The 23946-nt window shown below is 48.0% G+C and overlaps 2 protein-coding genes across 8 annotated transcripts; both read left to right on the top strand.

The window, feature by feature from the left end:
- The first annotated feature begins 692 nt into the window (after window positions 1-692).
- Window positions 693-17831, top strand: LRRC43 (leucine rich repeat containing 43). 3 transcript variants are annotated; one of them, XM_037878725.2, is made up of 12 exons: window positions 693-849; window positions 1725-2009; window positions 3518-3628; window positions 3828-3967; window positions 5597-5835; window positions 7434-7612; window positions 8561-8693; window positions 10550-10689; window positions 10887-10991; window positions 11615-11806; window positions 12875-12962; window positions 15600-17831. In XM_037878725.2, the coding sequence occupies exons 1-12, from the start codon at window positions 763-765 to the stop codon at window positions 15725-15727; spliced, it is 1827 nt and encodes a 608-aa protein (XP_037734653.1). In that variant the 5' UTR covers window positions 693-762; the 3' UTR covers window positions 15728-17831. The 3 variants fall into 3 exon arrangements, with proteins under 3 accessions (XP_037734653.1, XP_037734654.1, XP_043385319.1); XM_043529384.1 differs by lacking the exons at window positions 693-849; window positions 1725-2009 and adding an exon at window positions 2057-2208 and having other exon boundaries at window positions 15600-17830; XM_037878726.2 differs by lacking the exons at window positions 12875-12962; window positions 15600-17831 and having other exon boundaries at window positions 10887-10986; window positions 11615-11800.
- A 14-nt stretch (window positions 17832-17845) lies between these two features.
- B3GNT4 (UDP-GlcNAc:betaGal beta-1,3-N-acetylglucosaminyltransferase 4) lies at window positions 17846-23946 on the top strand. Of its 5 annotated transcripts, none has more exons than XM_037878714.2 (3): window positions 17846-17880; window positions 18640-18722; window positions 21955-23946. In XM_037878714.2, exon 3 carries the CDS (start codon window positions 21982-21984, stop codon window positions 23068-23070), a length of 1089 nt encoding a protein of 362 aa, XP_037734642.1. In that variant the 5' UTR covers window positions 17846-17880; window positions 18640-18722; window positions 21955-21981; the 3' UTR covers window positions 23071-23946. The 5 variants fall into 5 exon arrangements, with proteins under 5 accessions (XP_037734642.1, XP_043385321.1, XP_043385320.1 ...); XM_043529386.1 differs by having other exon boundaries at window positions 17849-17946; window positions 18643-18722; XM_043529385.1 differs by having other exon boundaries at window positions 17849-17880; window positions 18643-18722.

Raw genomic sequence — 23946 nt, forward strand, 5'->3', positions numbered from 1 at the left:
CCTCAATAATTGCTGCGGCGTTTTCAATCACTTCATAAACAAGCAACCAACCAACCTTCAAAAGGCCTTTGATTCCTTCATTGGATAGTTCACTGCACGTACTGCAGATACTGCAATAAAGGATGCCACTGGAGGCGAGAGTATGTACAGCTGTTCACGTCGAGGAGTAAAACGGCTGGGCAAGTGCTGGAACACACGCACAGGGTACCAACGCAGGCTGCGGTACGCTCCGCTACGGTGCGGTGGCAATGTGGGTGCAGAGACACTGTGGGTGCAGATGTGACGACAGCGTCTGGGCAGACGGGTGCTGGCTGCGCCGTGGGCAGATCCGTTGCAATCGCCAGGTGCACAGAGGTGCTGCGGTTGCAATCACGGGGCTGGAATTGGGGTACTGCTGCACCCCCGGGCTTGTAGTGGTGTCCCTCCTCCACAGGGTTTACAGTTGGGTTCAGTGGCTCCCAGCTCCCCCACTCTACAAACTGTTCCAGCAGCCCTGGGGGCAATGTGCGTGCACAGGGGGTTTGGCTGCCGCGCGGGCGGGGCTGCGGGGGCTGGCGGGGCCGCGCACCGGGCTACCGTTGCCCTGGACACGGCGGCGGGGAGGGGGGAGGGGCGCCGCACCGCGGCCAGGGCGGGGGCGCGTGGAGCGCGCGCCGCCGGGCGGGAAGGGGGTTTGTTACCTAGCAACCAGGTCAGTCTCCTAGCAACTGGGGACGCGGCGTTGCCACAGGCCCCGGCCGGCCGCATGCGGCGGCTCCAGCCATGGGCGGCCTCAGCGCCTCCGCCGCCTTCCGGGAGCATCTCCGCCGGCTGCGCCTGGGCGAATTCCCCTGCGGCGCCGGCAGCTGGGTGAGGGCTCCTGCCTGGCGGGGGCATCGTCCGGCAACCGGCCAGTGCACAGGGGCGGGGGGCTGCCTCGCACCCCAGCCCCTGCGCAGCCTCGCTTGGGGGCCAGAGACACCCCCCCTCCTCCCAAGCCAGAGAGACACGTAGGGGGCAGGTCCTGGTCCTGCGGCACTGGAGCTGGGGTGCCTGGGCAGGGCCTGGAGAAAAGGGGGGGGCGGTCCCGGCAGTGCCCAGTGTCACCAACACCCCCAGTATCCTCTGCACTGGCTCCAGTGGGGAGCCCTGTCTGCGGCGGGGGCGCGTCCGCCCAGGACATTGGCCTGGGGGTGCAGCCCAGCGGCCACAGCCTGTTCGTGGCTTTGCAGATGGGCCTGCGGGCAGCGTCCCCGCGCCCAGAGAGCGGGGGCATCGGCCCCACCGCCGCAAGGCCAGGCCAGGCCAGGCCAGTGTGTTCCCAGCGAGGCGCTGTGTCACCGGCGGTGTGAGGCTGAGACCCAAACACACGCCTTGGGGTGCTGCAGACTGAACGCTCAAGGATAGGGTGACCAGATGTCCCGATTTTATAGGGACAGTCCTGGTTTTTGGGTCTTTTTCTTATATAGGCTCCTATTACCCCTCACCTCCCCCGGTCCCGATTTTTCACACTTGCTGTCTGGTCACCCTACTCAAGGAGCCGGGATCGTCCTATGGCACTTGGAGGCCTATGTGTATATGGAGGTGGGGAATGGGACCTAGACACCTCAGATGGTTTAAATTTGGTTTTTAAAAAGGCCCAGCCCTTTTATCCCCAGCAGGCAGGGTCTGCCAGGCCCAGAGCCCCAGAAATTCTCAGTTTGCTCTCATTCCTCTGCACATGCGCTCCCCTTCTGCCCCTGTAGAACAGGTCCCGTTTCGAATTAAGGAAAAGGAAACCTGGAGGAAATGCAGTCCAGAGAGACGCAGATGCAGGCACAGCCCAGCACCAGGAAATTGGAACTCCCAGTGAAGAGAGCCTGGAGACCTTAATGGAGTTTGTGAGCAGCCAGGACTCCCCCTGGGCTCTGCCACCTGACTGCAGCCCCGAGGATCAGCACCTGAGGGAGCTGGCAGTACAATCGCCGCAGCTTATCCGGGACAACTTCATCTTCTTGTTCTTCAGGTCCTTAAGGATAGTGGATAAAGGAGTGAGTTCAACCAGTGGGATCTTCACTATTGTTAAAATGTAGAGAAAGACTTAGTGCAAGATTGGGAGCCAGGAACTCCTGTGTTGTAATCCTAGCTCTGACATGGCCTCTGTGGTTTGGCCAAGTCACGGAGCCTTTCTGCCTCAGTTTCCCCACATATAAAGTAGATGCTACTATGTTCCTATCTCACAGAAGAGCTGTAAGTATTCCTTAATTAATATCTAACTGTTGCCAAGGGTACTGAAGCTAGGGATGCTGGGGCTGTGGCAGTATCCCCTGGCTTGAAGTGGTTTCCAGTTTTATACAGGGTTTACAGTTTTGTTCAATGGCTTTCACTGCCTGGTGCTGTGTGAGGGCTAAGTGTTATAGCTGTCATTCAGCCCCTTTCTTCACAGATTTGTGCTCTGATAAGATGCTGCCATAACCTTCCTGTTCTAGAAAACAAATCAAACCTGAACATTGTATTCTCTTTGTGATGGGCAAGATGTAAAAAAATACATCTCACAATAGCTTTTCAGAAACAGTGATATCAGTATATTTTTTATAGTTTTCAAACATGTCTCAGTAATATCAGCAAACCCATCCCAACAGGGGTGATGATCTTTTTCACCCCATTTATTTATCCATAAGAAAAGTCCAGCATTAAGGCCTTGACTGAGGAAAGCACCCTTCTTCAGGATAGCACTTAAACACATACTTAACTGTAAGCATGTGCTTGTGTCCCATTCAATTCACTGGGAATTAAGCACATGTTTAAATGCTGCCCTGAATATGGGTGGCCTTAAGCATTTGCTTAAGGGCTTTCCTGAAACAAGGCTCCGGTGATGTTAGATGTTGTCCAAAGACTCATTAAGACTTGACAGAAGGGATTGGGAGGCTGGGTCTGTTTCCTGTTCAGATTATCAAGTAAACATACTGGAGAGGGAATGAAACTGCTGTAGATGCTGCACCCCCTAAACTCCGGTTATATGCCTGCCTGTTCCTAGGGAGGAAGAGAACCAATAATCAATAATGATCAGAGTGCCTCCAGATGTCCCTTCACCTCATTCACTCTCCACCACATTCCGTGTTTCATCTGCCTCTCTCTCCCTCTGCTGCCACCTTGTATAACTCTGTTTTGTAACTCTGAGAATCATTTTAGGAGCTCTAGGGCCTGATACTCTGACATTCTGAGCACCCAAAGCCTCTGGTGAAATCAGGGAGCGGCAGGTGACCAGTGCATCTCAAGATCAACCCCACAATTTGTACAAAATATGGGTGTGATCCTGCAGTTCTTATTCAGGTAAAACAAATGTACTTAGGCGCTTGGATGCTACGATAAAGCAACCTGAACAGGTTGGATTAGAGGAAATCAGATAGAAATCTTACTTGGAAGCCAGTGGGAGTTTTGCCTTTGTGAGAACCATAGAATCAGGCACTGATGTTGCCCTGTGTGCTGTATTGTCATGCTAAGATACATCTGTGCTTCAGAGACAGCTGACTGAAGGTGAATGTGAATCTCTTTCCAGGTAAATGAAGTTGATGAAAATTTGTTGAAGTTTCATAACCTGGAAGAGCTCGTACTCAGTGCCAATCAAATCAGCAAAATAAACTCTGCCAACCTTCCTAGAACACTGAAGGTAAATAAGCAGGTTCCTGACTCTTTCTTTGGGAGGCCAGACAGAGAAGGTGTGTCAAGATGAGTCTCTCTTCTGCCTAGGACAGACTGAATGGACCGTAGTGGGCTACAGCAGAAGGAACACATAGAAAAAGACACTTAAAACCTCTAGAGCATCATTTCCCTCCCCCAATAACTTTTGCTTCCTCTTTCTCTGGCAGGTCTTGGAGCTCTGTGGCAATGAGATTGTCGGTTTGCAGAATCTGTGTTCTCTCCCACCTCCGGAACTCCAGCATTTGGGGCTGGGCTACAACAGGCTGTTGGGCTCTTCCGAGGATAAATATCTCACAGCAGAATTCTGGTAACTCCCAACACTAAAGGGACCATAGCGTGACTGCCTGACAATATCATAATATCCTGCACAAACCTGATGGAACTAAACTAACTTTATTGAACTAAGTAAAAGCTTATTGAAGTAGGGTTAATACCTTTGGGGGCCCATTGCATTAAAAATGCAATTGTGTACATGTTATGGTGGAATTATCTGTACCTTCTCTAGTAGGAAGGAGGATGCTAATATACTTCCTCTGTTGTCAGCCATTTGAAGCCACCTCCCTGGAGAAGCTGCATATGCTAGTTCAAAGTGGATTCTCCAAGGACTAACAGATGAGGAAAGGACTTTTGGATAAATAGCCTGGTTTTAAACTGGCTCAGTGCCCTTTCTGATCCAGCAAACAGACAGGACCCCTGGTCTATGGAGGGCCCTAATCCATAGGGGAGGGTTGGAAGGATTTGGCCTGCTGAGGCCACATAAAACCATGCATCTGTTCTGAGCTGAAGCACGGATGAACTTGTGACTGCAAAGGAAATCCCACAGATGGGGTATTGAAGAACTGCTCCTGCCAGAGCCTGGTTGGGGCTTGGGTGATCTCTGGTAAGCTTATTAGCATGTGTGTAGGTTCTTGTTTTTAATATATTTTCTCCATAGTGTTTTTACCTTAAGAATAAAGTAGGCTTGTATAGGAAGTGCTGTGTGGTACCTTCTAACCTGTGGCACCTGTTAACTATCTCTGAAGAGAAAGCCATCAGGTGTCCTTGGGTGGCCTGGCTGTGCTGGGATTAACCCAGTGTAGTCAGGGAACTGTGCAGCCTACAAATACCCCGGTCAGAAGGGAGATAGATGCAGGTCTCCACCTAGAAAGGAAAATGGCTGGGGACCTGGAAGCATGAGACTGGGTGGCCTGTAGGACCACTGAGAGGAAATACAGGTGTGGTTGCCCTGAAGAGTGACACACAGCATCAGTTAAAGTAGCTAGTGTAAAGCACCTGGGTAGGAGCTGCTCACACACCTAAGTTAGCCTGTTCTATCTTTTATGTCTTAATAGCTATAGCAAGCAGGGTGCATTGAATTAGTTTAGAGATGAAATACTTCAGGGCACAAACCAACCATGAACAGATGGGCTAGGAAACAGCTTCCATCCTGTGTAGGTTATTTATAATTATCCACTAATTGTGCACTTTCCTCTGAAGCAGTTGGCCCTGGCCACTGTCAGAGACAGGATTCGGGATTGGGTGGAGCATGGCTCTGATTGTATGGCAATTCCTGTGCTCCTGTTTCAATCTGCATTTTCAAAGGGGAACATCCTGAAGTCTTTAATGAGTCTTGCCTGAATAAGGGCCTGCGGATTAGACCCTGTGCTAGGAAAGGATACTGTACGCTAGTCAGCTGTCCTGTGTGTAGCATGCCAGGGATGGCTTGGACAGCTCAGGGGTTTGTCAGTAGCATATTGAGCATGTAACTTGTGGGTTCCCAGTTTGAATCCATCTTCGTACCCCTGCAGTTCCAAGTTGTTACCATGCAGTGGCCCAAGTAAAATGCATTGGGTTCATTGACTTCAATGAGAGCTCTGCTTAGACTCCAGGCTGGGCCCTATATACTGACCTGAGTGCTGCTTGTTACACACCCTAACACTGTTCTCTTCTCTTTTAGGCCAAATCTTCTCTCTCTTGACCTAAGTTTTAATAATTTTACGGATCTGTTGGGCATAGTCTCTAAACTGGCCACTCTGCGGAGGCTCAGAACGCTTGTGCTCCAGGGTAACCCACTAGTGCTCATTCCTGGCTATAGAGGTTTTGTAATAGACAGCCTGCCCAAACTCTGTATACTGGACGATAGGAACATATCGCCTGATGAGAGGCATCAGTTCCATGGTCTGTCTAGCAAGCCAGGTGAGACTTTATTGTATAAATATCTCTGTAGTAATCTGTAATTTTTTTTTATAGGCATCTTGGGGTAGTGTATTGAGTATGGGACTGGGAGTCAGGGGTCCACAGTTTTCATTCTAGACTCATTGATGGCTTCCTGTTTGCTTGTGATCAAGTTAGTCCCCCTTGTCTCTGCCTTAATTTACCCATCTGTAAAATGAGGATAATTGTTCCCACATACCTATCTGGGGATGGGCTGTGAGGATTAATTAACTGATGTCTAATTATAAATATCTGTAAGTACTAAGTATGATCATTCTGTTTTTTAATTCCATTAAATGTTAAGGGTCTTGATGTATCCTCTAAAACTCTCTCTAAATTCTTACATTTGGGCAAAATAGAAGATGGTTGAGAACTTTATACAACCAATTATTTCTCTTGGCTAGTATTAGCCATCTGTAAAATGGGGATATTGATATTTACTGACCTCCTTTGTAAAGTGCTTTGAGAGCTAGAGATGAAAGGCAGTATGTGAGAGCTAGGTAGTCCTCATTATTCTTATTATTTCTCTATATTCCTGGGTGAAGAATCTATCTGGATTATGCATACACAACTTCCATTGATACCAATGGAACTTCGCTCATGCATCCCAGAACAGGCACCATGGTGAAGGACAGCCTTATAAAAACCTAGAGAGAGAGAATTTGGTCTTTAGCTGTTAATCAAACAAAGATCTGCAGTTCTTTGATTTCAGACCCACAGCCCAGCTGTTATAAAATCCTACTTTTCTCTCTTTGTGACATCAGTCTTTTGCCATCCAAGGGAGATGCTGTCTCCAGTTCCGCATTCTGGCCTCCCTGCAAGGGAAATAAAATCAGCTGGGCTGAGCATGAGCAAGCCCTTATTGCCTAGGCTTGCATTTGATTTTAGATCAGGCCTTTCCCACTCAAGGTTGCTGCTCTATGCTGGTGGATTAGGGTCCTGATTCAAGAAAATATGTTCATACATTTAACTTTCAGTGTGTAAATAATTAAGCAAGTGCTTAAATCCCCTTGACTGTATTTAAAGTCAGATGTTTGAAAGGTTCCCGCAGAAGGAAAGCCCCTCGTTAAGGCCCCTGTTCAGGACAGCACTGAACTTGCTTTCCTGAATGAGGGTCTAGAAGGCTAAAATAGAGCTGTGAAGGCAGCAAGCCCGTTACCTGGGGAAAGGGAGCTCTTTGCATAGTTTTTGAGTGACCCCATGTGGCCAGTGGTTGCCTTGGCATTAATGGATCAGGAATTAAATTGGTTGCTCCTTGGTGGAACTAGGCTGTGTTTTCACCTAGCTAGCTTGTGTCTATGCTTGCTGCAGCCATACCTCTCAACTGCAGTGTAGACATATCTTAGAGGATTCCCCCCTGCCAAACAGCCCTTCCACTAAAATATTTGACCCCTTAGTTTCCTAATTTGCTTAGGAAATCCGATGAAGTGAGCTGTAGCTCACGAAAGCTTATGCTCAAATAAATTTGTTAGTCTCTAAGGTGCCACAAGTACTCCTTTAATTTGCTTTGGTACAGTATCTCAAATTCCATCCTGGAGAATGTACATTGTAACTTGATGGCTGGATTGTCTTCCTCTTAGATCTCATTGGGAATAAAGCACAACTGGTGGTGAATGTTGGGAAAATCAAAGGCGTCCCCAACCCCAGCAAGCCAGAGGATCTGGAAAGCGGCCCAGAGTCTCCAGTGATCACTCACAGCTACTATGTGACGTACGAGTTTGTGGAGGGGGAGGAAGCCGAGGACACTAACAATTCTGAGGTCTGTTTTCAAATGAGTTAAAATATAAACAAAGGGAGCTAGGGGGTGGTTGGTGAGAGAGATTCCCAAGCCTTTCACCTCCAGGTTGCTGGTGTAACACAGCCCAGGTTATTAATGACTGAAAGTTGTTAGTTGGCTTGTATGAAATGAGTTTGGTGAGTTCTCAGCAGCCACTGTCAACATCTCAAAAAACACATCCCTGCAACTGGCCTCTGTTTGGAAGTCTCAGCAAAGAGCCCAAGGATTGAGTTGGCCATGGAAGCTAACTTCCCCTTTCACCATGGGCGCGAGCCCAGCTGTTGTGCTTCAGAGACCGTTTGAGGGAATGTTGCCAGTTCTTGAGATTTTTATGATGATTTTTTTTATATATTTGATGCCTTTCTTAAAACTCTAGGCTCTGAAGTCATGTGAGTGCAACAGAATCTCTACTTTCATTTAAAAAAAAAAAGTAAATTGCTAGTTTCATGGTTGTGGAGATAAGCTTGAAAATGGGAACTCTACAGGTTAAAAAGCCAAAAGGCAAATAACAAAAATTTCCAATGTATTCTTTTTAAAATCTCACAATCTGGGCACAGACATATGCTGCAAAGGTAGTATTGAGGTGTGTCCACCTTCTGTCTGAGATCAGCCCTATAGGTCCTCTGCCTCCATGTACTCTGTTCCTGCAGTGAACAGTAATATTCTGCACAGAAGGGTGTGTTTATGTGCTTAAATATGTAGACTTTGTCTCACTGACTTCAGTAGACCTGTTCACCAGAGTCAGCACTACTGGGCATGCCTCCAATGCCCCTTCCATGTTTCTCATGATAGGGGAAGGCTGTGTAGTGGCATTTCAGAAGTGCCATGATATAGACAGGCACTTTTCTCCCCTTGCAACCTGTGTCTGTGTGCAGACTCAGCCAGAATTTGGCCCCTTCTAAAGGTACCTTTGATGCCTTTCTGTTACAGGTAATAAAATTCCATCAGAGTCAAACGGTGGCTACACCAAACCCTGGGAGCCCACCAGGGAATGCTGACACAGGAGGATCGGAGTCTTCAGCTCTGTCTTCTCTGCTTAAACAGGAGCCTCCGGCAAACAGGGGTACCACAGAATCAAGAAATTCTTACTTAAACTGAACTTGGGGGTTTATCAGTCTTCCTGGAATGTCATCAGCTGCTACATTGAAATGTGTTGCCATCAACACGTCTCCAGTAGTGTAGATCACTGCTAGATATGTTATCAAGACCATGCTACTTAATTAATTGGTGGTATTATTCTCCATCAAGACATCTGGTCTGGGACAGATATTGCTCTCCAAATAAATGCAGTCAATACAAATCAGATTTACGATTTACATTTCCCTAGTGATTGTCTCGAATCTGTAATTTCATTTGGTGTGATAATTACACTGTTATAGATCGTATGAAACCCCAGAAGCCCAGTGTGAAATAAAAAGACCAATTCCTGATCCAAACAGAATTTCAGGGATTTAAAAAAAAAACCCTGAAACTGATGTCCTTGAATGACAAAATATCAAAATATTTATTCAGTTGTCAGTGCTCCGTTTCTACAGCACATGTTGTTTCAGTGCTTAGAAGGCTACAGGGCTTGATTCTGCAAGGAGGACCGCTGGTTGCTGCGAGTAGTCAAAGGGATTACTCATAGAAGCCAGGACCACTTCTGGGAGCAACAGTTTGCAGGATCAGGCCCTTATTTTGTATAACATCATACCTGCATATGGTGCGTTACAGCATGAATGCAGGGCCCAATCCTAGATCTGCTTTGTGCGTGGAGCTCCTGCTGAAGTCAATGAGCGTTCTTTGTGTGCAGTGATTTGGGGGTTGGGTTCATAGTCACAAAGTTAAAATAAATACTAGCAAAGGGGGAGAGAAACTAAGAGGCAAAAGTAAAGGAGATAGGAGCTGAGATCTTCTATGAGATGGAGAGTCAATGAAGCAGAGATTCAGGGGGGCTCTCTCAGATGGCAGAAGCTGCAGAGGAGCAGGCTCTTGCACCAGAAGTGGAATGATCCTGTGAAGGGACAGAAGGGAGGCCAGTGCAAGATGAATGAAGGAGGGGAGAGAGGGACAAGATCCTTGATATAAGCTGGAGGAAGGCACCGGGAGGTCTTTAAATACTGTAGGAGATGGGCAATTTTGAACTGGGTCCTGCCATTAATGGGAGGCCAGTGGGGTTATTTTAGGGGAGGGTGTTACTGTGCTTTGTGGCATAAGTAAGAATGTGACAACAATTGTTCTTCCCCTTAAAATGGTCTTGTTCCTTCCTGGCATCAAACTCACTCACACGTGTCTGCCTCGAAAGTGATTTCAGGCTGCTCCTGATCTAGGCAGCTAGCTGATTACCCAGGAGTGCATCTCACCAGAGGCTCCTGACTTCGCATGGTAACGGGATTTCTCTTGTCTCCTTCACTCAGCTCTCTACTGCATCCCAGACAGTGGTCCGTTAGATGCTCTGTTTCTCTATTATACATCATATTCTCCTCTGATCACCCCACGGGTGAGCTTCTCTGTTGTAGCCAGACTGGACTTAAAACAGTGGGCCAAATTCAGCCCTGGTGTAAGCCCATTGACTGCAATGGAGCCAAACATACTTATAGGGCTGCGGCCAGCTGGTTCTGTTCTGGGATCTCACCAGAGCAAGCGTGATAGAGTTTGGTGGGTCTCAAAGTCTAGTTCCCAGCTGGCAAGTGTCCACATCACTAACAGACGGCATCCACAATTGGGATGAATTGCCCCCGGCCATTCCCCATGTTGGCAGCGTGAGCTGAGAGCCCAAGGACTGAATGGATCATGGAAACCCAGCTCCCCACTCCCTCCTGCTGGTGCTCTAGAGCAGAGCAGTGTGGGAGAAGCTGGCACTGCCCCTGTGTGTGCTCTGCAGGCCCAGCTGAGATGTCAAGGTGGGCCTCACTGCTCCTTTTGTGTTTTCTCATTTAGCGAACAGGCACCTTACCCTTCGGAAGCACTGGGCTGAGACCATTGAGTGCAGCCACAGGAAGGAGCATGTCACTGGGGATTTAGCGGCACTGAAAGCTTTCCTCATGGCTGGAACCACCGTCACTGTTGTAGAGGAAAAGGTAAATGCTTGGCATGCTCTGGGATGGAGGGACACAGTCCGGCTGGGAGGAAAACAAGCTTTTCGAAAGCCTGACAATAATGTGAACGTTCCCCTGTATTTGCATATTTTTAATTCTGGCGTAACAAACCGAGATCCCTTGTGCTGTTTGCAGCCCAAATACTGCAGCATGAGAACCAGGCTGTTCTATCTTGCTAGGTGTTTTCATGGCCCATTGCTGCAGGTCTGGCTGAAGATGCAGGCAAAAAGGGGAAGGCGGATAAGGGAAAAGCAGAGAAGGGGAAGCCAAAGGATGGTGGTAAGGTAATAACAGAGATGGGGTGAGGGAGGATGTTGTTATTGTGAAGACTGGTTAAGGGTGCTAAGCAACCCCACACAAAGAGTAAGGAAGTGTCACTTACAGGCACAGTTCACTTTTAATTAACCTGTGCTCCTGCTCAGCCTGCCAGCGATGATCTACACTTACACAGACCCCTGTCGGGGGTGCAGAAGGGCATCTGCTGCTACTCCATATGATGCAGACGGTTGCAGAGAGGCTGCATTAAAAAATATCAAACGGAAAAAATATCCACGTGAGCCATAACAGAACAGTGTCTATGTTGTTCAGCTGAGGTTATTCCCCCAGGCACTGAGCACTTGGTCCCTTGACTGGTCTGTGCCAAGTAATCATCAGGGCCTCAGTTTCTATGAGACACCTCCCACTTATTCCTAAAGTTCTTGCCCAGGTATTGAGCCCCCTTCCAGTCTCAGGTGGAGACCTTCGATGCAACCATTTTACTCAGTCTTCATTCTGGATGGGGCGGGGGTGGTTATAGTGTCACATGTATAAATCTGGACTGGGGTTCCCAGATCTGATGGTGTTTGATGAATGAACTGTGATCTTAAGGTGCGTGACTCTTGGACATGATCAAATCTGTGCTGTGCAGGGCGACAAGCAGAAAAAGAAAAAGGAAAGCCCCGTCGAACTCCGCAGTGACCCGCCTCTTTTGAGAAGCCTGGGGTCTGGGCACGTGAACTTGGAGAGCCTCTTAACAGGCGACCAGCTTGTGGCCGTGGTGTGTGACTTAGGAGTCCTCATCTCTGAGGAAACAACTCAGCCACCGTCTCCTAAGGAGAAGGTACCAGCCACTCTAGTATTAGCTGCGAATCCTCATCCCAGCTAATAACGTGAAGCACAAGACGCTGCCCTTACGGGATGAATGGGTTCCATTGCTGCCAGCGGGAGCACTCTGCATGTGTGAGCATGGGGACTGGTCCTGGCTTGTGGGACGCCGCAGAGGGTTGGATGTGTTTCAAGGGGAGCAAAATTTGGCCTGAGCTGATGGACAGAGCTTTGAGAGGTAGCAGAAGTAGAACCTTGCTGCTGGGCATCAGGGCACAGAATGCAGAATCTCAGCTGGCCTCAGTACTCTGCACAGGCCTAAAGAGAAGGTTGTCAGTTGGAGCCTGATCCTGCAGCCCTAGCTCAGAGGAGTTTTTCCTCATTCCAGGGGCCAGTTTGGTGAGGAAGGACGGCAGGAGCTCGGGCCCTTAGGGAGATACATAGGTTTGACTTTGGAGATGAGACTATACCACACACAGCCTCTCTCGATTATCTTGTCAACGTAAAGCCAAACTAGCCCATATGATTGTGCCAGTCTGATATGGCCAATGGTCCGTGAAGTCTGTAGCCTGTCTGTGGCACTGACACATGCGTGATGCTTCAGAGGAAAGCGGAAAAGCCCTTATACCCCACATGGACAATTTTACTGATGAAATGTGCTGGATAAGAGTTAGGTGGTGGTGTTATTAATATGGTCCTATGTTAAAGAGGAACTGATCTGTTTGCAGTCTCCCTTGTATACACTGAAATCATTCACTCAAGTCCCTTCTTGCATTGCTCCTAGGTAGGATATAAATCCTAAAGAGCTGCGGAGGCCTTACGGGAAATATTCCCATTGTAGAGTGGCTCTGAGATTTCCTATTTTCTGACATTCTCTCGTTTCTGAGTACAGAGGCTCTTCGCTGAGCTCCTGCTGCTGATCAGCGCCTTTTAAATCCTAATGCTCTGCTTGCGACATCACCCGGCTGTGTGAAAGTGACCATGATGTCCCAGTCGGGAGATTGTGACTTCAGGGCTAAACTTTGCTTCGCACAAGCTGCTTGGAAGCCTTTCCTACTAAGAATAACAAACTTCTTTTCTCTAGGATGGTAAAAAGAGCAAAGACAAGAACAAAAAAACAAAAACTGGGGGAGAAAGTCCTGCAAGCCAGAAAACCACAGTGGCTGCCAAAGGTAACAGCAGAGGTAGACCTATCTAAGCTATCAGCATTTCTAGAGCCCCTCGGAAGGGCTGCGTCACTGAGATGCACAATGAGCAAGGCAGCACCAGCATCCTCCATCCATCCAGCTGTAGGTTGCGCACAAGCATCTTCATAGCTCTAATTCAGCAAGGAACTTAAACATGTTCCTAATTTTCAGCACACAAGTAGTTCCATTCACCAAACTGGGATTCTACGTGTGCTTAAAGTTAGACACATGCTTAAGTACCTTGCTCAATTGTTGCCTAGCTAGCTAGTTTTGTGTGTGTGTGTGTGTGTGTGTATATATATATATATATATACACACACACATTCAGGGCATGGCATGGGCTAGCTGATCCAATAGGGGAGTGTTGTCTAGTAATAACATAGCGTATACGAACACTTAGCAATCTCATTGTGTTTTTTTCATCTGTAGATCTCAACGCACATGGCAAAGGTAATATCAGGGCACAGAGAGGGGAAGTGGCTTGCTCAAGCTCACACAATGAGCCCATGGCAGGGCCAGGAATAGAACCTAAGTCCCCTAATTTTCAGCCCTGCCTCTCCTATTCACTGGACTTCACTAGTCTTTAGAGTAAGGGATTGGCCATCAATACTCTTAGCATCTTTTCCAGCTCTGCTGCTGACTGTGTGACCTGGGGAAAGTCACTTAACCCCTCTGTGCCTCAGTTTCCCTGTCTGTGAATGAGACCCACCCCCATCTGAAGGGTGACAACAGGATGTGAGGTCCTTGCTTTTCAATATTTCTGTGGGAAGAGGAGTCTTTTGTAGCCTCAGGGTGACTTTCTGATTTCCCAGTGCCCTAGCTCCTACCTTGTCCTAGAAGACAGTGTCCCAGCTGCTTTCCGGCCAGTGCTTGTCCTGCTTGAGAGAAAGTTGTATGAAAAGACAGTTTGTTGAACCAGCTGCGACACACCCCACAGAGCAAGATACACATTTGAAACAAGCGTTAAACGTTTCTGGAAGTTTCATGCTCCTGGACGCTGCACTGAACTCGATCACCACCCTAGCAACCCACTCACCCATATAGGGAAGGAGGCCACGGCCACAGTGCTAGTCCACCTAGTGTCAGCACACTTGTAACAAACCAAATGTATTGTAACCATTGCAGAGGGCAGGCTTGAAAGGTTTCAAGTAGCACTTAGCACCTGGGGTTTCTTTTTATTTTTTTTATGACTGGAATATCCCCTCATGCAGCCTCCACAACAGTGATGGAGTGAGATGCGCAATAAATATCCAAGTATGTTATCATGGACTTGGAAAACCCATTGGGATTAAGCAGAAGATTTTGCTTAGTTTGGCATTTCCTTACTTCTGTGCATATTAAGGCTAGCCAACCCTTTCCCTTGGCTGGCAGAGCAGGGGAGAAGTTGATTGCATGGGCATAGTTTGTGGGAGGTAGGGGACATTGCACACCCCCCAAACTGCAAGCCTCCGGCAGCTGTGGAATTTGCCCTGCCCCCCACGCATGGCCCCGTTGGCCTGAATGGAGCTGCCCCTCCAAATATAGAAGTCAAACTACATCTATACTTGATTGTCTTTCAAAGATTAGGGACATAATCTGTGGTACCCCTGCTCAGCCAGCAGCATGCACCAAGTAGCTTGAGGGTTTCCATTTGTTGTTTAGGGTTCGTAGGCAAAGAGTTGGTCGTATTTCCACAAGTCAAACCTGAACTACTGGAGCTCAGAAGAGCTGGTGCAATAATTTAAGGTGTGATTGGCTGCATTTGTTGTTGTTTTTCCTGGCTGTGCAGACAACTGCCAGGGACTCATGAAAAGGTGTGCAAATCTTGAAAGTGTCGTGAATTGTATCACAAATTATCACACTGGACAGTGGGTTATTCACCATTCGCTAGTCTCCTGTTTAAAAGGTATGTCAGCCATTCATGGAGCCGAAATGTCTTGTGAGTTAGATGGCCGATCGCATACTACAAATAATGAAGGATCAAAAGCTTTAGGTACACTTGCAAACCTGGTACTAACAGTAGTAGATGTAATACACCACTGCAGTATAGATCCCATAGAAGACATCTGAGCTCTGTCTACACCACAGCTTCCACTGCTACCACTCTTGGAGCTGCACCAATGAATGGTAGCTACAGAGTTTGCTAATGCAGGTGCAGCCACAGTGAACGATTTGCTAATAACCCATAGTCTGAAATTAGTGTGCATCATATATTCAACAAATACGTACAAATAGTGAAAACTATCGTTTAATCAGGATCCCTCACCAACAGGGGAAAGAGTGAAGTCTCATCCACAATGAATGATTTGACCAGACACTGAAAGATGTATTCTCAGCCTGAGGCCTATAGGTTTCATTTGACCCCTGAACAGATTCTCCATGTGCTTTGGAATTTCTGTTTCTCTCTCCTCTGACTGGTGGATATTGAGTTCTAAAACAACAAAGCAAAACTGTACCCAGCTGGATTGAGCATCTTAACACTTAACAGTGCTGGATTCTTATCCAACAAAATTCATGTTCAAATTGATCTGTATTAAGGAACTGGAATGACTGCAAAAACTTCAAGGACACATGCAGCCCATTCAGAGTAGTGGGGTTTTTTAGGGTTGTTTCCTAGAAACAATGACTAACTGTTTTCCTCAGGAAAAGGAAAAAACAAAGAATCTCCTGAAGGGAAGGAAGTCCAAGAAATCCAGCCTGTGCCTCTGACCGTAGAATTCCAAGTTCAGTTGATTCAGTGGACAGCCGCATCCGATGCCCAGCACCAATAAAGAAATGAGAAGCACTTGCTTGATGAGGCAGGTTCATGTAATATATGTGCAGCAAAAAAAACCTAGACTCCACCACTGAAATAAACCTGTGAAGCTTGCTAGGTGTTGGTTGGTTTGGGTTTGTAGGGCCCAAGCCTGAGAGGCTTGGAGATAAGCTCAACTCCCACTGACTGCTGAGTTTGCTGTGACTCCCCCTGAAGTCACCAGGAGCTTTGCCAGACTTCAGTGGGTGTATAACAGGGTGATCTGCCCCGTTATGGGTATGGAGCCAGCCAGCCAGCCCCGTTCAGAGACATGGGTTTGGGCCTGGGAGAGGAGACGATCAGACCCAGCTGGGAAGGAGTCAGGCTGAAAGAGCTTGGTTGACAAAAGAGCTGTGGGAAGGGCCCTGGCTGCTGAGGCCGGCCCTGGAGCTGTGGGAAGAAATGCAAAGGGAAAGGCTTCTGGGTTCCTGCTTTGGCTAGGGGAATAACTTTGTGAGTTTCCAGATGGCCTTTGGGTGAGGAATTGGTCCCTAATAGGCTGGGGAGATGGGCTAGCAGCCCCACCAGGAGCAGGAGCACGCCTCATGGCCAAAGAGAAGTTCTTAAAACCAGAAGTCACTGATGGCAGTGAGCTTAAATGTAGCAGCAGGAGTCTCAGTGGGAGCTGCCTTTCCAGTTGTTTGATGGAGTTTGGATTGGCAAATACAAGCACTCCTGGGTTTTATTCCCAGCCGTACCACTAACTCATGCTTTCTGTAGTGGTTGTTGAAAATTATTTCTGTCTCATCCACACTAACACACAAACTGTTTTCAACGCTGTTTCATTTCAGGGAGGCCTGGGCCTGACAATTGTTGCCATCAGAAGGTCAAGCTCCTAGTGTCATCTGAACTCTTGTCACTTGGGTGTGAATCAGAGGCGACACATGGGGGAACATGCAGGGTCACATGCCCCAGATTTCTGCAGTGTTTTATATGCCTTGCCCTGAACCCTGCTGCATACCACCAGAACCTTTAAATTGTGTCCCTCCCCCTCCCCACTATCAACAGTTACGTGTCATCTCTGCCATCTATTCATTTTCAGAATGTCTGGAACGTTTGTTCGTGGGCTGCTGTTGTGTGGCATCTTTAACAGTAGTTGAGAGCTGAGGATAAGCTGTCTTCAATGCTCTGCTTTCTCCAGGGAGAAAACGTAAAGGCAGAGTCCTAAGCTGGCAGGTCTATTTGCCTTCTCAGCCAGATGGTGTCACCAGAGCTGCACACCTGAGATATTGTACGCTGGGCTAGAAAATAATAACTTGCATAGCTGCCCTTCAAGGAGAACTTGACAAGACAGGTCACAAGAGAGCAGCTTGTGTGGCCCTCATGGGTCTGCTAGAGAAGAAGTGGAGACCTACTTATGCCGCAGGAGCTTGTAAGAAGAGATGGTTGGATAGCAGTAATAAGAGGTTTGAAAAGGGCAGAGTGTATTTGTTATAAATGAAGAAAACTCCCTAAGCATTTATTGGTGAACTTTCCTGAGCAGAGGGAAGACACAGGAAGGTATGGGATAAAGTGGGGAAGTCCCCCAGCTCCTCACACATTGTAATACGTTTCAGCAAATGATGCTAGGTGCTACAGAAAAAGAGCGAGAGCTGGGCAATACACAGGGCTCTTGTCAAATATATTCCTTGGGGATGGCTGTTGATGAAGGATTAGAGCCAGACAACCCTAGCTCCAACTGGGGAGCAATGTTGTTCTATGGTCAGCATACAGTCCCAGTCTAACTGGTTGTCTCTCGAGTGATCAGTGCTGAATCAGTTAACAGTGCTAACATTTCACCTGTCCCCTGTGGCTTTCTGAATTAACACCAGCTGAGAGTCATTCTAAGACAATTCACACTCCTCAGACCTAGCTATTGTTTTGGGTCCTCTGAAGAGTCAGGCAGGCAGCCCAGCACCAGATCCGACCTAGAAGATTTTCCTTGGAAAGACAAAAGCAAAACAAAAACAAATCTTAAAAGCTGCAGATATGGATGGGAGCCCGGCCTAACGCAGCAGGATGAAATAAACACTTCCACTCGTCAACCATAGGAATTAAGTTTACCTGTGGGCCGAGCTTGTGCTCTATTTAAGAAACCCGCCCCCCCCCCCCTTTCAATCTTGATCCCCGGGAGCCAGCAGAGGCGCTCTGGGAAGGCCCCGCGCCACGCACAATCTGAATCCAGCCCTTGCAGCCAAAAGGGAAATTAGGGAGCAGGTGGGTGGGCAGAGAATTTCCAGTAAAACTCCAGGCCCTGTCTTGAGGGCATTGACTGTTCCCAGCCCGGGGGCAGAGCTTGTCGCGGGGGGGGGCAGACCCTTGCCTCCTCCTCCCCCAAAGAGCCGGGAGGGAGGGAGTCAAACCAAAGCGCCTAGGCCGAAAAGCGGTGTCACTCCACTGTACCCCGCTCGGCCCGTCGCATTCCCGGTGCCCGAGCCCCCGGCTGCACCTTCCGCCTTCCTCAGCAACTTTCGGGGGGCGGGGGGGGTTGAATTCATTCAGGCTCCATTTGCCTGAGAGCAAATGCCTCCCTCATTAAACTAATCCCCGAATGGGGGGCTGGGCGCTCTCCCGCAGCTGGCCCATTCACCGGCCGCTGGCGCCCGCCGCCCCGCCTCGCGCCCCGCTTTCCCCAAATCCCGGAGCATCCGCTGCGCGAGCCGGCTAATTTCCCGTCCGCGCCAGTCTGCCCGCCGTTTCTATGGCGACCCCGGCCGGGCTCTAGGGCAGCGCGAGCCCCATTGGATGCAGCTTCGCCTTTAACTGCAGCAGGCTCGGGGAGCGAGCGGCTCCCAGAACCAGATGCAAGCGCACAACAGAAAGAGGGGGCCGGAAGGGGGTTCAGGCCTCCATGCACCACCCCCGCCTCCCTCTGTTTAAATTGGAGCCTGGTGAAAGATTTGTTTGCAGCAGGCGGGGACTTGCACGGTGCATTTAAGGAGCGCTCCTTGCAGAGCAGCAGCCCCCGAGGACCAGTCGGTGCTACAGGAAAGGTAAGAGGGGAGGAGGAGCCCTGTAAAACTCGGAGGAATGGTTTGCACCGATCGTTGCCTGGTCTTGCGGGGTTCAGCAGAAGATGCTGTATCCTGGAAGGGAATTGCAAAACTCCCTTCCAAGCTTTGCTGGGAGACTAGCTCTTTTTTCTGCACGCCATCTCCTTTAAATAAATGACAGCCCAGCGTTGTGAGGTTTGGGAACGTTACTGATTAGACTTTGGTGGGTCCTTTAATGACTAAGGACTTATTTGATTGTAACAGCGAGTCTAAAGTCAGACCTCTGATTTACTTCAATTATTGACCAGTGGATTCAGTATACAAGTGACAAGGCCACTACAAATAATGTGTCTGTATTAAAGGGCGACAAAATGTTACAGGGCTGGGAATGGCATAAATGATCCAGTTTGCCTAGGACAGCAAAAAATTCAGTCTTTCTGTTGATCGGATGCTAGATACCTCGGGAATGTTGCAGCCAGTTCTAAATTTCACGTGCATGATGGATCATCAGGAAACTGGCCCAGGTAGAGCAACCCTAATCCCAAAATTAGCCCCTGTGTAACAGGATGCTTTATCGTTTGGCCACACCTTTTAAACCTTAATCTCTCTGAGGTTCCCTTTCGTCTGGTGTACCCTGCAGGCATTGGTATTATCATAGTATGGGTGTGGGCTTCTGATCCTGCCATGGTAAATTCCACCCCAAATGCAAATGCCAAAAATGTGACTAACTATAAACACTGTTTTCTAAGGCAGCATTGACACCTGCTTGTTGCTGGATTCCTAGGCCAAAGACCTTTACTAACAGTTAAACAGTATAAACTTAAACACTTTCAGTTGGGAGCAGCATCCGCCTCTTCAGCTTCTCTAGCTCTTAAAAAGGGTGTGTCATCCCTGTGTAAAGTCAGGATTCCTGTAATGCTTCTAATGTTGGATTCAGGCCCCGAGTGCCCTTCTACTGAAAGGTGGGGCTCATTGCCAGAGCAAGCACCAGTGTGCCTGTCCGACACTTTGAAGTTCTAAATGGGAACGTTTGGTGAGGGGAAAACTAGGTTAATTCCTTCTGCCTTTAATGGCCTGTTAGAACTCTCTGGCAGAACTGGAGTTGGATGGGGAATGGGGCCTGGTAAGTGCTTTTCTTTTCTTAAAAGGAAGAGGGAAAGTTGTTGCCTGTAAAGCAGTGTGGTTGATACATTGAGTTAATCGTGTGAGTTAGCAGTGATTAATCGACAGCCCTAATTGATAGTTAATAGAGAATAATAAGCCTTTCTTGAAAAGTAGGATTTAAAGAGGTACTTGGAGAAGATGTTAGAAGTATGAAGGGGAGTTCTAGGTAAAGGGGATTTCATGGAAGAAGATGGACAGGCAAGAATAGTTGAAGGAAATAATGGGGATATTGGCTATGTAATTTGGTTGGATCTGAGAATTCTTTCCTGGGTATCTGGCTGGTGAATCTTGCCCACATGCTCAGGGTTTAGCTGATTGCCATATTTGGGGTCAGGAAGGAATTTTCCTCCAGGGCAGATTGGCAGAGGCCCTGGGGGGTTTTCGCCTTCCTCTGTAGCATGGGGGCAGGGGTCACTTGCTGGAGGATTCTCTGCACCTTTAAACCACAATTTGAGGACTTCAGTAGCTCAGATATAGGTCAGGGGTTTGTTACAGGAGTTGGTGGGTGAGATTCTGTGGCCTGCGTTGTGCAGGAAGTCGGACTGGACAATCATAGTGGTCCCTTCTGACCTTAAAAGTCTATGATTCTATAGATGTGCTAAAAAGAAAAAAAGTTTTATGGTCAAGGCACAAGGGTGGGTGTCAGGAGATGTAGTTTCTGATCCCCACTGTGGCACAAAGATGCTGAAAGGAACTAAGGTGCTGTAAAACCCATGTGCTGTAGGACTTGGATATGGGCTTTTACCTGAGAGATCGTATTAACAAAACCCAGGCTTTAGGATTGCACTTCAGACAAGCTGTTCACTTAGATGAATTTTTTAGCTGCACTAATTTGCAAGCTTGGTAGCTGGAGGGACAGAATAGAAACCTGTTGGCTTGTTCTGTGCTCTAATGCCTGCATAGAATTGAGGATATCTGTGATTAAATGCCATGACATTCTTTTTAAGGCTGCCTTTAAAACAATACTGAATGTAGAGGCTATGCAGCATTGGCTGCTTCAGCTGACAGTCATGAGGGCCCTGGAAAAGCTAGTGTACTCTCTCAGAAATGGGATTCCAGGTTTGCGAACCTGGAACCCCCTGCAAAACTTAAAATGGACTGATCAGCTCCAGCTGGCCAAACAAATGGCTAGATTAGACGAACTTGGCAGATGTGAAGCGCCTCAAGGCCTCGACTTCGCAAACAGCATGCAACCCCAAAGAGAACTAGATGGGGGGGAAGTGAGCAGGGAAGGAAGCCCAGAGACTTGCCTGCCACCTGTACTCACATCTAGGCCCTCAGACCAAACTACCATGCTATCCAAGCATCCCTGGTGTTGCCCCCAATGTTCTTAAAACAGGCTGACACTAGATGATGCGAACAGGGCTTTGACTCTGATGGGAAGAGCAGTCTGAATAGCTTGCATCCAGCTAGCTCTGTCCTTGCAAGAGCCTTGTGAGCTGCAGCACTTGGCCTATGTGCCTGTGTGATGGTTTGCTGTGCTTCCTGAGACCTTCTCATAATACATACTGGGCACCTGGGCACTGCCCAAGAGCAGTGTTAGCTTTGAATTTGCAGAGCTGGTTTTGTGCTGAGTACCCTCCTTTCCCAAAGAAGAGGATGGAAATTGGGCCCAAATTGAGCAGTGACTGACTTCATAGGCTAATGAGCTCACCATCCAACATTAGAATCTGTCCTCCACGTGCCCCCCCCCCCCCTTCCAATTCCAAATCTGAGCACTTTGGCAGCTCTCAAGGGGCTCCTGTGAGCAGCCCTGACATAGTACTCTGGGCTCGGCAGGGACAAACATGTGTCCTGCCTTGTTTAAGTGGAGTAATGGGACAGCTCCTGATCCCATTAAATTCAATAAAAATTTTGCTATTGAAGTCTGGGGCAGTTAGGTATGTAAGCTGCTTAGATGTTTTTGTACATCCCACTGGATCCCTATCTGCATCTTTAGGCCCCTAAATAGCTTTGTAAATCTAGCCTTTAGTCTCTTATGATAATTATTTAGAAAGTCTCTTTGGCACTGAGACAAGAAGCCTACATGCTCCTTTAATAAATGTTGTGTGTTCCTTTAACCACGCAGGAATTGGCTCCTGCTCCAGAGTTTGAGATGTATCCCAGGATAAGAATGGTTGGACTATATACCATTTCAGTCACATTGATTGCGTTCCTTATGTATATAAGGAAAGAGACTAAGTTGGCTGTGTCTCCAGCAGCCAGGAAGATAGCTGCACCAAATCCCAGCCATACGTTCTGGGCCCCAGAGCACACTGAACTCAGCAAATGTTTGCCAGACCTGACAATTGCCAATTCCTCTCTTGCACTCCCAGAGCTTCACCGCACCTTCTTAATGTACAAGCACTGCAGGAACTTTTCAACACTGCTGAAGCCCACGAGATGCAGCGAGGAAACATTCCTCTTGCTGGCAATCAAGTCTCCCCCAATCAACATAGACCGTAGGGTTGCTATCAGGAACACATGGGGGAAAGAAGTGGCCATTGGCAGCAAGCCAATCAAGCTGGTGTTCTTGCTTGGGCGCTCGGAGGCCAAAGTCCAGGCTCACTCCCTCCATCAGCTGCTGGTTTATGAGAGCCAAGAGTTCGATGACATTGTCCAGTGGGATTTCACCGACAACTTCTTCAACTTGACGCTGAAGGAGCTGCACTTCCTCCGCTGGTTCATGGTGGACTGTCCCCATGCCAGGTTTGTGCTGAAGGGCGATGACGATGTTTTTGTCAACACCTACAATATTGTTGAGTTCCTCAAGGAACTCAAACCTGGGCAGGATCTCTTTGTTGGGGATGTGATCAGCCAGGCCCGTCCTATAAGAAACACCAAAGTCAAATATTTCATCCCGGAGTCTATGTACAAAGCGCCCTACTATCCTCTCTATGCTGGTGGCGGTGGCTATGTGATGTCCAGAACGACAGTGCAGCGACTCCAGAGCACCGCCGAGGACACCGAACTCTTCCCAATAGATGATGTCTTTGTGGGAATGTGTCTGGCAAAGATGGCAGTGACTCCATTGAACCATGCTGGCTTTAAGACCTTTGGAATCCAGAGGCCTTTTAATCCTTTTGATCCATGTCTGTACAAAGAACTGATGATAGTGCACAAGCTGAACCCCACCGAGATGTGGATCATGTGGACGCTGGTAAAGGATGACCGTATTAGATGTGCTGTATCATTAACTCAGTAACTCGCAAAACAAGACTGCTGGTGCTAAGGGGGGAACAGAATGACGGTGGTGGTTACTCCAGGTTGCTTAAACTGACATTAAAAACAAACAAAACAAAGTTGCCGTAGATGATACATTTTTATTAACAGACTGTAGTTTTACAGTAGGGTAATGTTCTGCAATGAGCCTCTGAAACTATATAGTTGGGTTACTGAAGCATCACAAGGTTGAACCGAAAACACTTAGGGGGTAGCTAGCTCAGGGATTTGGGATTGGGATTGCTTCCTCTCTAGATCACTGATCTGAATTCAGCCTACCTGGGTGGTGCTGAGTGGCTGTTCGATAGCATGCAAAGTGAGGGGGTGGACTTAGTGCCAGTTCTGATGGTGGCCTTGGACACCAGTGTCCCAGTTACAACTGCCAGCCTTACTAGCAGTCTCTAGTAGGAAGGCCTGTAACTAAACAGGCAATAGAGCCTGAACCCACCCATTAACCCTTGAAATCAGGGCTAAGGCATAAGGAGAAGCAGTGGGGACAAGCTTATGCTGCGGGGTCTGTGCATCTCCTGTGAAGGACTTCACTGTCCAGGGTTAGCAATCCAGCAGACTTCACCAGTACTAAATTTACTTAATGGGGATATGAGGGAAAGAACATCGAGAAAATGGTCCAGAAACCTTTGTGTTGTCTGTTCTTAACACAGCCATTACACCACAAGGTACTTAGTTCCGATAGCACTGACTTCTAACCAGCTCTTTGGAATTTATCTACTTGCATTGGAATTTTTGCACAAAAATACTTGACAATGGGATTGGGAGAAGAAACAAATAGTTATTAATCACTGTAATAACCATGGCTTTTTTTTAACAGCAGGTATAAATAAATACTGTTTTGAAAGTA

Source organism: Chelonia mydas, chromosome 15, assembly GCF_015237465.2.
Source record: "Chelonia mydas isolate rCheMyd1 chromosome 15, rCheMyd1.pri.v2, whole genome shotgun sequence".
Lineage (NCBI taxonomy): Eukaryota > Metazoa > Chordata > Testudines > Cheloniidae > Chelonia > Chelonia mydas.

What these genes read in the sequence shown, in the direction of transcription:
- B3GNT4 (XM_037878714.2), top strand. Translation starts at nt 21,982, where the DNA reads ATGTATCCCAGGATAAGAATGGTTGGACTATATACCATTTCAGTCACA.
- LRRC43 (XM_037878725.2), top strand. Translation starts at nt 763, where the DNA reads ATGGGCGGCCTCAGCGCCTCCGCCGCCTTCCGGGAGCATCTCCGCCGG. An exon ending in CCTGCGGCGCCGGCAGCTGG is followed by an intron (nt 850 to 1,724) that starts GTGAGGGCTCCT and finishes CTGCCCCTGTAG; the next exon opens with AACAGGTCCCGTTTCGAATT. An exon ending in TAAGGATAGTGGATAAAGGA is followed by an intron (nt 2,010 to 3,517) that starts GTGAGTTCAACC and finishes ATCTCTTTCCAG; the next exon opens with GTAAATGAAGTTGATGAAAA.